The following is a 12,760-nucleotide window of genomic DNA, read 5'->3' as shown; positions in this document are numbered from 1 at the left end:
TAAAGATAAGTGATTGATCAGAGATAATTAAAAACACCAAATGATAAAGAATGCAAAAGTCAGTAAGAGATTTTGTGTTTATAATTAATTAGATGTTCCAAAAAAGTTTCACTTTTTGCTTGCTATTAAGCGACAATTTAATTAAAACTTGACAGTTGATTTTATATCTGATTTACCATCAGATTAAGAAATAAGGCTAAAATCGTCAGTTGGCAGTGAAATTCAGTGATACAAAGAAAAAAGAGAACACTCCAACAATCACATGACCCCTGTGAGCAAGCACTTTGGTGACAGTGGAGGGAAAAACTCCCTTTTAACAGGAAGAAACCTCTGGCAGAACCAGGCTCAGGGAGGGGCGGGGCCATCTGCTGCGACCAGTTAGGGTGAAATGAAGTCAGGGGTTATTGCACTGCCCACAGAAGGAGTGTGTGTATAAGTGACAGCGTCATCAACCTAGAGGAGTATAAGTATGTTCCTACCAAAGTGGCTCCAGGTGACTTTAGGAGGTGGCGTCCCACTGACTTTGCAGTCAAATCGAGCGTTGCGCCCCTCAATTACTTCCAAAACATCCAAATTGCGAGTAAAGAGAGGTTCGAGGGAGGGGATGACTTTGAGTTTGCCACATGAGGTCACTTCCTCTAAAAAATGAAAAAAATATCTCTTAAGTAGAAACGAGTTAGAAGTGATAAATATACTTCTTCAAGTTTTGCATCATGCATGTGGGATATATCCTTGACACTTACCTTTAGCTGTGCTGAGTTTGCACATGTATGTTCCGCTGTCATCTTCATGTACAGAGTTAAGCAGCAGGCGGCACTTTCTTCCATCAAAGTGCATTTTACAATTGAGCAATGCTGGCTGGATCAGTTTCCCATCTGCAAGCCAGTCCACATCCGTGTCCTTTGGTCCAATGACGTGACACTCAAACAAAACAGTCTCTCCAGCCTTGGCTGTGATGTCCCTGACTGCCCGGATAACTGCGAGACCTGGCTCCACTGGTGGTGCTGGATATAAATAAAGTACATTTTCTGAAGATTGCTGTTAAGTGATACAAAAACGGTGATGTTGTGAAGTAGTTCCAGCCCTCTGTTTATGTTTTTAGTCACGTGGAACTATGGTAAAGGAATTGGAGGCATTTCTTTACAATGTAGAACAAAATTACTTCCCCAAAACTGACACGGACATAATTAATCGGTGAACAAGAGCGAAATGTCGATTTATGCATTCTTAATTAAACAAGCAGAAAAATACATACCTTTCACCTCCAGCTTTGCTTCACACTGCTTCGTCCCATACTCATTAATAATCCTACAAGTGTAAATCCCAGAGTCCGACTTCACTGCCGACTTGATTGTCATTTCAAAGGCGCCATCCTTCATCTCACGTACAATGTGACGTGGGCCTGTTTTTACCGTCACTCTGTCCCTCAGCCTACAAGAGCACATGGGACCAATTGTTTCTATATTTTTCAACAAGAGGTAAATTACTCATACACTGTATTTCAGTTTTTCAATAAAGGATGGTCAAGCACACGTTTTGTCCCACCACATTAGGGGGTGGAATACATTGTCTTTTCTGCTATTGTCTCTTTAGATTCATGACTAACTCTTATGACAAAACCTGCATGAATGACTCAGCCGTTTATTGTCAGCTACATTAAAAAAATAAGACTGGCATTATTAGCCGTAATGTTAAATTTAGCATTAAAAGAACCCCACAAAAAGACCAAAAGCAGTATGTAATTTTCTCTTTTTTAACTGTTGTGTTGTCACTTTTCTATTAAAACACATTTACAGAGAGTGCTATTTTCAATTAAATCATATATTTGGATACCATATTTTAGCTCTAAAATTTATTTGTACATTTATTTCCTTTTTTGTGCTTTACTTTGATATAACTTTTGCATTTGCAGCTATATGAGACTAACTTAAAACCAACTATCTTATGAAGAAAAGTATCACCAAGTTAAAGTTGCAACAGGAAAAGGAAATGATCTCATCTCTACATCGTAAGATCACTTCACTGATTAAGCATGGGGGTATGCAAAAGCATCACATGCAATAAAAAACCAATTTAAAAGTTTTGACTTTAAAACTTTAAGTTTCCACCTCCTTTAATGAATTAAAGGACCATGCTCAAAAACAAACTATGCATTCATGTTTCCTCATGGTTTGTGCTGTCCATATCTTATGGAAGCAATGAGTTTAAGTAGACTGATGAAGTGAGGGGGGGACCTACCAATACAGCATAGGTTTGGGTTGTCCACTTATTCGGACAGACATGGTGACTTCCTGTCCCTCAATGACAGCTTGATCACTCATTGTTACCTGTTTAAAATTTAATGCAAGTTAGACGCTTAGAGATGCATTTCACCTGTAAGTTTTATGAGAGATGTGTTGATGGGGTGACCACACAGCAGATAATACATTTATTAAGGGAAAATTAATACTGATAGAATGCTTAGTATGGAAGATATTTCCATGCAGTATTGTTGCCACTGTTCGATTAACATACTATGGTCACACTAAAGGGCAAAGTAAGATTTATCCAATGAACCCTGCACAGTCTCACCAAGAATGCAGGGGGTTTCCTAAAATGTGTGTCAATAGTTCGCCTTGGCTCTGGCCCCCCAAAGTCCATGACTTCTTCCATGGGGCTGAGATACTCTTCATCAGATGTAATAGGGCTGCTGATATCCATAGGAACACCCAAGTTTCCCTTTGGTTCCTGCACAGAATCTGCAAAGCCAGAAATTGTACTATTATAATCATTGTCATACCTTGATACCTTTTTTAACAATCAAGTCCCATTTATACTTTTTTTTTTTTTTTACTGAGAGCAAAACTGAAAGAGTACAAGGGGATTTAAAAGAGTTCACATATTGAATAAAACATCCCTCCTGTTTAAAACACATTTAGAACCTAAGATGCCAAATGTGAAATCTAAACAATGGTGGATTCACAGTGAGTGGAGCCACTGAGCCTCATTGGGCACTTTATAGGTTCAGTTTTGCCTCTGAGTTTCCATGGTAACTATAAGTGAGGTTATTCAGCTGGAATATATGGCGCACACATTTCGCTGAGAGAGATAATGACAAGGGAGCCAGGAGAGAAATACAATGCCAACGTGGGAAGAGACTACGAGATGATTTTTAAGACGACAAAAATGGCCTCTGAAAATGAATACTGTAAACTGGAAATTACTGCTTAGTACATTTACCTTTTTTTTGATTAGGCTGCATATTATACTAGTGTAGGGGGAGTGATAAATGTCCTGTTCAATTTCTGAGCGACTACAATAAAAGTTTAATATAATAACTGACGTGGCCTTTCTGTGTGGAGTTTGTATAATCGTCCAATAGCTGTGTTGGTTTTCTCCAGATATTCTGGCTTCCTGTTGCAGTTCGAAGAAATGCATGTTAGTTTAATTAGGGGATTCTGAATTGGCTTTAAATGTGAATGAGAGAATGAATAGTTGTGTCAGTGTTAGCACTGTGATGGACGGGCAACCTGTCCGGAGTGTACCCCACTACTTGCCCATTGTCCACCTAGATAGGCTGCATGCTTCGTTGGGTAAGAGATTATGGATGTATGTATAGATATGGATGTTCCTTTAGCCTCAGTCAGACAGGCCTTTGCGATGCTTTTGGTCTCATGTCCCAAAACATAAACTTACCTGCTTTAACTATAAGAGTGGCACTGCTTGAAGCTCTTCCCATCTGATTAACAGCAGTTACACAGTATCTTCCCCCATCACTTATTTTAGCTGATCTGATGAGAAGACTATGTCGTTCACCCTCCACTTTGACTGCATAATTTGCAATCCCAGTGACCTCAGTGTTGTCTATAGTCCAGGTGACTTAAACAGAGAAGAAAACAAAATAAATCCACCTCTCCATCAACTGATTCAAAGTTACCTTTAAGGGTTTTGCTGTTGAAATAAAAATTACAAAAAATTACCTTCAGGGCTAGGGGTTCCAGCAATTATAGTTCTTAGCAGTACATCTGCACCAGCAGATGCTACAGTATCCTGGAGGGGAAACTCAAACATAGGAGCCTCCATGGGGTCTTCTCCGGCAGACACATAAGAATCATCTGAAGAATCTGCACATTTTAACAAGAGACAAACTTAAAGTGATTTTTGTTCCTTTGCTCAAATTACAAAAATGACACTAGAGGACAGAGAAAGTCACTTTATTAGACATTACCACAAAAAAGCTTACAAAAGAAACAGAACAAATCTAACCTAACTCTGGAGACAGGGGTCGTGTACGACGGTTCTTTCCTCTGGACTTTTGCTGTTGTCCCTCTTTGGCACCAGCACGCTTCTGTTTAGGCTCACTTGTGCTTACAGGAACATCCTCTTCCATTTTTTCATCTTCAACAATAATTGTAGGTACCTTAATCTTAGAGATTGGTTTAGAAAGTTCCACTTCCATTTTCTCCTCTGTTGGAGAGCTTGGTAATATTCTTGGGGGTTTTGAAGGGGCAAGATCTTGCACAATGATGGGCCTTTTTTGTACCAGAGGACTCTCAGGTCTGTTTTCAATTTTTCTTACTGCAACTTCTATTGGTGTCTTTCTCCCCGAAGTCTCATCCTTTTGCGTTTGTACAGGAGACTCTTGGATGTGTGGGGATTCTTGCATTCGAGATACCCTTTGTACAAGAGGACTCGGTGGCCTTCGTTCAACTTTGCGCAACGTCATCTCTGTAACATTTCTGCTTGGTGAATCTTCCCTGTGTTGATTATATATTGCTGGTGATGATGATCGTTGAATAATTTCTGTAACAGGACTGACTCTATTGAATTCTCTCACCGATCGTTGTCCTGGTAAGTCAGATAACTGCATTGACTCTGGGGTGCCTGCAACTTCTCCAACTCTACTAACTGGTACAGCTGTTAAACCAGTGTCTGCTGTCTTTTGAGGTTGAGATTTCTGCTCATGTTGTGTTTGCTGCTGTTGCTGCATCGGTTGCTTACTTAGTTCCCTTTCTCTCTGTTCTTTTGCCCACTGGACTCGTTCCCTTTCTTGGAGTTTTTGCAGGACCTGAGGAGGAATAGGTTCAATTTTCCTGAAAGGCTGGCGCTGCTTGACCTTCAGGGTTAGCTGTTCAGTTGAAAACGATTTCTTCAGATGAGGTTTACCAACAAGCTTTTTAATGCGTTGGAGCTCCTCAGTGAACTTGTTTTCAATGTCCTGAACTTTTTGAGAGTAGCGAGGTTTCTCTTCCAGCGAAGCTGCTCTCTGTTTAAACATAGACCTTCGTTCAGCAGCATCTTCTTTTAGAGCTTCCCTAAGATCTTCCCTTGAACTTTCTCTAGAGATACCCAAATGGCTTCCTCCATCATCTGAATCCACAGATCCAGCCCGATTGAACCCTGCCCAGGATCTTCCCGAAATGGAACCTTCTGGAATATCAAGACTCCGTCTCCGCTCCTCTAAGTCACGGACCTTCTCAAAAACCTTTGAACTAGCCCTTGTAAGCTTTGGAGAGGGTCTAAGAGTAAATTCTTTCTTGGAATATTCACTCAGTGGAGTCTGTGGTCGGGAATCTTGGGTGTTACTTTGGGACACAGATTTTGGCTGCTTAACCTTTTCTTCAAACTCCCCAGGCACGGTGTCTTGGTATTCAGTTGGCACAACGATTTTCTTCCGCAAGCTAAGAGGAGTAGTTGAACCAGAGCGACTTGGCATTGGAGAGGTGGAGGTGCGTTTGACCAGTCTTGGAGATGGGGGTGGGAGAACTTGTGTGGGAGATTCTCTTGAAAAATCCTCAGACTGGCTCCTGAAATAGAGGATTTGAGGAAAAATCTGTTAAAATTAGGAAGCTGTTGCTAATTTACAACCTTACTCATTACTGTGTTTTAGCACTGAATTCAAGTCCAGTAGTATAGTCAACACACAAAGTTCTTTTTACTGTAATTGTTGGGGTTACCATCAATGCTGTATGTTTTGTACTTGCCTGTTAGAGTGATCTTCATGTCCATGTGTTTTACTGACATCCTGGGCACATTTTTCCATCACTGTGTCTCGTGTGAAAGAAGAGATGCATTAACACATTTGTATGGCAAAAATTCTAGGTCAGGTATTCATGTTCAAATCTCCACCAAATAATATTTCTATGTAAACACTGGATGAAGTGACTTGCTGTATCACTGCAGGCTCTGCCATCTGTATAGAACACTGCTGGTAACCACTGTGGAGAACTGAGGTTCTAAAAAGACAGTTATTTCCCTGATCAGACATACAAGGAGAGCAAAAGAGTGAAGGAGAGAAAGACCTCCAACACAAAAAGTACACAATATATATATATATATAGATATATATATAGATAGATCTAGGTCGATAGATCTATATCGATAGATCTAGATCGACAGACAGACAGACAGACAGACAGACAGACAGACAGATAGATAGATAGATATACATGTTTGTTTCTGTGTCAGAAGTAGCCAAAAAGAAAACTAGAGAAAAAAAAAACAATGGAAATGAAAACTGTTATTTTTCATTAGGTTCATGTGATTGCCTTCAGCTCCATTTTCTTTCTTGTTGTTGGTACTACTATCTTACAACCTCATAGCAGGTCTCAGTACCATCCTGTAAGCACTGATGCAAATTAATGATTGAAATCAGAAACAGTTCATACCTGCAGGCACAGCCTGGTCCTCAACATCCCCGCTATCTTCTTTGGTCTCATATTGGTCTCCACCTTCATCTTCTGTTGTTTCAGAATCTGAAATAAATAAAGCAAAATAAATGGAAAATTACTTGTGATGTAATCACATTTCAACTAGACCAGTTTGTGAAGAACATTATTTGGTGAGAAAATAAAAGTGCATTTGAAAGCATACTTGTAAAAAAAGCAGAAAATAAAAGTAAGGACAATCTAAAACTATTTACTAAATGAAGCATGGCACCATCTGTGATGTTGTTTGGCAACAATGGAAAACTGTCTTTCTGCAGTGGAAACAAAAGATGTAACAGACAGTGGACAGGATATCGTCACTATTACCTTATCATGTTCAGTTCACTTTATGGAGATGCTTGGTGAAAGAAACTGAAGTGATTTTCCTGACCCCCTTTTGGGGGTGAAGTGGGGGGGACTAACAATCTGAATCAGAATACTTTCTTTATACCAAAGGAAATTATGTAATGCCACTGAAATTTTCTGTGGCACTTAACTGAATTTCATAATATATGTAGTTGTTCTACTTGATGAGTTGACGCCCCCAGGGTCTCATTAGCACAGCTAAGCTGAATATACTAAATTTGTTACAGCTGAATTGTTGCTGAGTCTTGTCACCCATAATTACTTCAACGACATCAGCAAATTTATTTCAAGGAAGGGAATACAAGAAGAAAATAACTACAAGTGTGTTCATATTTTCAGCAGAAATGTATCCTCTTTAAACCTAAAAAACTGTTCCAGCTGTACTATCTGATAAATATGACTGTTCTTCACAGGCTGAGAGAAAATTCAGTCATTGGTAGGACTCAAAATAGAAAGCAGTATTGAGTCACTGGCATCCCAGCAGCTCTCATGAGGTGTTTGCTTCACAGTAGGTGGAACCACTTATAAAAAAAAAAGAAATAAATAAATAACAGAAGCTATCTCTTGTTCTCTTGCAGTAAAAGAACACAACAGGGTAACGCTGGCCACAATGGAAATGGTGGAAAAATGTTTTCAAAAACAGGCTTGTTTGAAATCAGCAGACAGAAAAAGTCAGCTATAAACTACACAGAAAAGCTTAGAGTCCTACTCACAGCTATTTAATCTGTATTTAGCTACACTGCACATTCATGCAATATTAATATCACATAACATAATTTTACATTTCAAAGTAAAACACTTTCACACAGACACAACATTGTAAAGAGTATTATTACACAGTATAACATCATATTTCTCAGTGTGACACATTATTTTTCCAAAGCAGTCATTCGAATCCGCTGATTTTGTCCAAGACTAAACTACTGAAAATTTACACAAACATACATTAAATAATTGAAAATTTATTGCTGTGCCCTTTACGTCAACTAACTTTCTCATGCGATGCTTGTTTAGGCTTGAATAAATAAATAAATAAAACTATATGGTTTGTTAGGTCTAGGGAAACATAATAACAGGGTGCAAATATGGACTTCCTTTTATGTGAAATACATGTTCCTGTATCCTTTGGAGAAGCTCTACTGAAAATGTAAGTATTACATTTTTTTTCCTGTATTAATTTCAATAACAATTCATCGACTATGACTTTGGTCCTTTGTAGACATTCCAGGTTTGAGGAGCTCAGGTAACATTAATGTATTTGTACTCTGTCATTATATTAAGCAATGCTATCCTTCTCTTTGACACTTTAATCGCTCACCTCAAAGTTGAGAAATACAACTTCAGCACCTGTCCTCTTTGATATATTGCAAGGCAATAATCATTCTTCACAACACTAAAATATACCATCCCTCTATCCACCCATCCTCTTCCACTTATCCATAAAATATACCCCAAAATGACAAAACACAGAAATGATATTTAGCCATTTTATGGTATCAGTGTATGTGTTGTACCATTATCATTCAGTCTTAATCTTGGGACAGTTCAATGAGGTCTCAGATTCACTTTTCTGTGCTTCTTCTTCTTCATCCCAAGTTAATTAACTTCTTTTCAATTCGCCTCATTCATTTGATAAGTGCCACCATGCCATGAAGAGTCATTATGCAGTGACTCCAGTAAGTCACTTATGTTTTAATTAAATATAACTGAATGAATGTGAATTATAATCGGGATATTTTTATTACGAAAATATACTCCAGTATCATTTTTTTGCATTCCTTATAAAACTAGCTTGTAGTATAAAATTAGCATGTCATAATATCTTGTTTGAAGTCAAGGTGGAGCAGTGATGTCTTTCTATGTTGGCTCTGCGGTGGACTAGCAACCTCTCCTCTGTGCCTCTTACCCAATATCTACTGTGAACCTAAGTTAGATGATAGACAATGAATAAGCCGAGGAAGTCCCTGATTGGTTGCACATGAGAAGCAGACAATATTAAATCCCTGCTGACAGTGATTTTATAACTCTTTTAGTAACTGACAGTTAATAACACTGTGACTGACTGCACAGGGTATTATCAATCATGCTGTAGTCTCAGAACAGTACAGTACATGAGCCTGTCACTCAGAAAAAAAACCAGAGCTTAACTTACAGTTTCCAAAATCCAATTTAATAATTGTCAAGAATATTTTTAGTGTCACTGTGAAATCTGTTAGAGGAGGTAGAATATAAATGATTGTCTGGGCAGGGGTGTCACCAAGGGGGGCCAGGGGGGCCAGCAGGCATCCCCAAAAAACTGCTGGCCCTCCCACTGCCCCTTTTTCGGCAAGACCCTATGTTGGTAATAGTTTAAATAAACGTGCGCACAAGAGAGAGGAAGACACCCTACAATGAGTTGAAACAAACTTGTTATTTCTTCCTGCATATATGATGTTTGTCATTCGTATTGTGTCACTTTGTATGTCTCATTATTTCACATCGTCACCCCCTCCCCTCCGCTGCGCCCCTGCATTGTTCTGTTTTTGGTGTGCCACCCCAATATTTGTAGTGGCCCCCTAATGGCCACCCCTATATCTGGGTTACAGTTGCTACCGGTTTGCTGGTGCACAAATAGACATAAAAGTGCACACCAAATAACACCAAAGAGCCCTTAAGTATAACAAGTAGTTCTGGAAGTTTCCTCTCAACATCGCAGCACTGCATGGAAGAATTTTAGTGAAACTTTTAGTGAGACTCTCCTGTAGTTTTCTGAAGTTCAAAGCTACGGAAGAGCTTTGAGGTTGACTGAGTTTCTAGTTGGTTATAGCTCACAGTAACACTGCTCCTTCTCAATTAAGGACTTGCAGAGTGAGCTCTGTTAAGCAGCACCATTGCCTCTGCCACTGTCAGCTGAAACAACAGTGTGGTCAGTTCAACAGTAATATTTATAAAATGTCGGTGTCAGCATTTTAAATGAAATATTTTACGGCGCTTTAATGCTCTATTCACAGATGAAGGTTAAATCACTGCAGGAAGAAGAGAAAGATAAATTGAAATAGCACTTGCCTGTTTTGTTCTTTGGTCTGAATGTTTTTTCATAGGCACTGCTGGTATGTCCTCGACAGGTATTTTTTGTCTTGGCTTACACACAGCAGCAGGGTATTCCCCGAGATACACTGGGGGCTCCGAGCCATTACTACACGCCTAACTGAGCAAATTTCCTAAGAAAACATGAGCAATTTCTATTAAAAAAAAAGACTGAACTTATTACATATTGTAACTCTCCTAACATGCAGACAAAAGCTCCTCACTAAAACGGAAAGAAAAATGAAAAGAAAAGGCACTTTGGTCCATTACGTAACAAGTCAGAGTCTCAGCAGCTCTTGTGAGAGAATCCGTTTCTGAAAAGCACAGAGCAGAGACCTCCGTCCGCAGGTGGAAATGTCTGTTGAATGCATATCATGCACTCTGAGGGAGCCCCCCTGTCCACACAATAGCCAGCGACAGCGTAAGCATCTTCCCCCGCTGCGTTCCACCCCACAGGCAGTGCACACCGATAGGCAGAAAAACCAGTGGGAGTGATCCAGCCCTCTTGAGATCAGTGTTCTACAGCACTGGTTGACATTTTTCATGTTTCCCTTCCTCCCCATGTGTCTGTGTCTTTTTCATCAACGGGTATAATGAGCCGATGTTGTGTTGTTGGAAGAGAGGGGGAGAATCGCCGCAACAGCTAAAAGGGACCTCCTCACTCCTCTGCATTGCTGGAGCACTGTTCGAGCTCACAGAAAATGTGTTAGCCTACTGGCTGCTTTAACTGACTGCACAAGCTTTGCTCACTGCTAGAGATTGTTGTTTTTCCACATGACAATTTCAACTGCTCATAATACTTTATTGTTTTGACGTAGTAATTGCAGTTAATATTCTATCTTTAGTACAGTTTGAATCAATTGAAACAATACCTGCTTGCACAGTAGAATAAATCAGTACACAGAAACATGCTTAAAATAACATTTCAGTTCACACATGGTTACACAGTACTCTCAGCAAAATGACTGTGTGAGAGTGCAGAATAAAGTCTATATTACTAAGATAATAGTTCATATAATTACTAATGATTGCAGATCACAAATGCAAAGCAAATGTAGTGAGCACTTTCATTATAGGAGCCACCTTTCGGGCTTAATTACATGGTCTGTTGATTATGTAACCTCAGGCCTTTTCGTTTCCTTGGCAGCTGAATATCATGTGTGACTTCGACGTTAACCTCACGCTCTAATGACATGAAATCATGGGCCGCTTTGCTTTTACACTTGCTGTGTGCTACAACAGCTCATTCTAGAATAGTTATGTAAATGTACAGTCACCAGTCACTTTGTTAGCAACACATGTTCACGTGTTTGTTAACGCAAATATCTAATCAGCCAGTCACATGGCAGCAACTCAGTGCTTACTGAAGTTCAAACTGTGCATCAGGATGGGGTAAAAGGTTATTTAAGTGACTGAAGATGGCACGGTTGTTTAATTTTCCCCCATGTAACCACGTCTGGCATTCACAGAGAGCAGATATCCAGTAAGAGGCAGATCTCTGGGCAAAGTACCCTGTTGATGCCAGAGGCCAGAGAAAAACAGCCGGACTGTTTTGAGCTGATGAGAAGGAGGCTCTGACGCAGAAAACATCTTTTCATAACCAACATGTGCAGAAGAACACACAACATCTGTTTATGTTTATAAAAGAAAAAATATTGGACAACGTATCAGTTTTGGGGTTTTTAAATAATCAAATGTTGGCATCAGTATTGGTCTTAAAGATCCTGTACTGGTTGGTCTTTACTCTTAGTCATTATATTCAGTTTGTCATCTGGAATTCAGATTTAGAAAACTGTCACCAGTACATATCCAAGGCCATGTGACCAGCACCGTTAGTAACCAGTTTATTTAAGCTCTTTTCATAATGTGTGGATTCCTAATGGCTGCTAAGTTCTTTTGCTTATCCATCACTTCACCTTCTTCTGTTCAAACATGGAAATCACAGTTGCATTATATTTCATAGTTTGGATTATGTATTCACTGAATTATGGTTTGTAGCTGTGTTTGGTTTTTGACTCTTGAAAAATCTTTAAAGGGTGCACTATGGACTCTAGTATGTTTTTGCACATTGCAGTGAAATCCAGAGAGCTAGCTATTTGTTTATGTTTAAAGCTTTAATTCTTTGTTTCCATTAACTTCAATTTGCACATGTATAGAAAATTTAAACTACAAAAATTGACCTTCAGGATGTTTTAATTTGATATTTACTTGTGACCATATTGTTCATGTTAATACTGTTTATACTTGGACTGTGTATAAAATGAGTAAACTGTAATTAATATTTGGTAAAAGCCTTTTTATCAGACAGAATAGTTATGAGTGAGATCATTTTCAGAACACACTTTAGAAGATCGTCACTAGTCTCTGAGACCCTTAATAATTAAAGACCTGGGACAAAAATCAGCATTTGTGCATGTTTACATCTCGTGATGCCCTTCTGTATTTCTTATGAGCTGGATGGAAACAAGACATCACTGACACACTCAAAAACTCTGACCAAACAGACTCCAATATTCTAAACCATTTACAGCTCACATAAACCCCTTACCTGTCCTTCTGTCCATTGAAAAACACAATAATTTGTTGATGTACTTATGAAGCAACACGGCGCTGTAGGGGATTTCCACAGTGTAACTGTGGCT

General features: G+C 39.1%; 1 protein-coding gene across 1 annotated transcript in view; it reads right to left on the bottom strand.

Annotated features, from left to right (window-relative positions):
• spegb (striated muscle enriched protein kinase b) overlaps positions 1–12,760 on the bottom strand; it is a 39,390-nt gene that overhangs the window by 22,830 nt on the left and 3,800 nt on the right. The window contains exons 2-11 of the mRNA XM_082509011.1: positions 6,648–6,734; positions 5,964–6,024; positions 4,246–5,786; positions 3,960–4,103; positions 3,676–3,858; positions 2,572–2,738; positions 2,239–2,327; positions 1,256–1,431; positions 744–1,004; positions 480–638 (exon numbers count right to left, since the gene is read on the bottom strand). Coding sequence (XP_082365137.1) covers positions 480–638; positions 744–1,004; positions 1,256–1,431; positions 2,239–2,327; positions 2,572–2,738; positions 3,676–3,858; positions 3,960–4,103; positions 4,246–5,786; positions 5,964–6,024; positions 6,648–6,734 — 2,868 coding nt within the window. The remainder of the gene's footprint in view (positions 1–479; positions 639–743; positions 1,005–1,255; positions 1,432–2,238; positions 2,328–2,571; positions 2,739–3,675; positions 3,859–3,959; positions 4,104–4,245; positions 5,787–5,963; positions 6,025–6,647; positions 6,735–12,760) is intronic.

This window comes from Aulonocara stuartgranti, assembly GCF_965226115.1.
Source record: "Aulonocara stuartgranti genome assembly, chromosome: 16".
Classification (NCBI taxonomy): domain Eukaryota; kingdom Metazoa; phylum Chordata; class Actinopteri; order Cichliformes; family Cichlidae; genus Aulonocara; species Aulonocara stuartgranti.
This window is presented reverse-complemented; position numbering and strand designations above follow the sequence as displayed.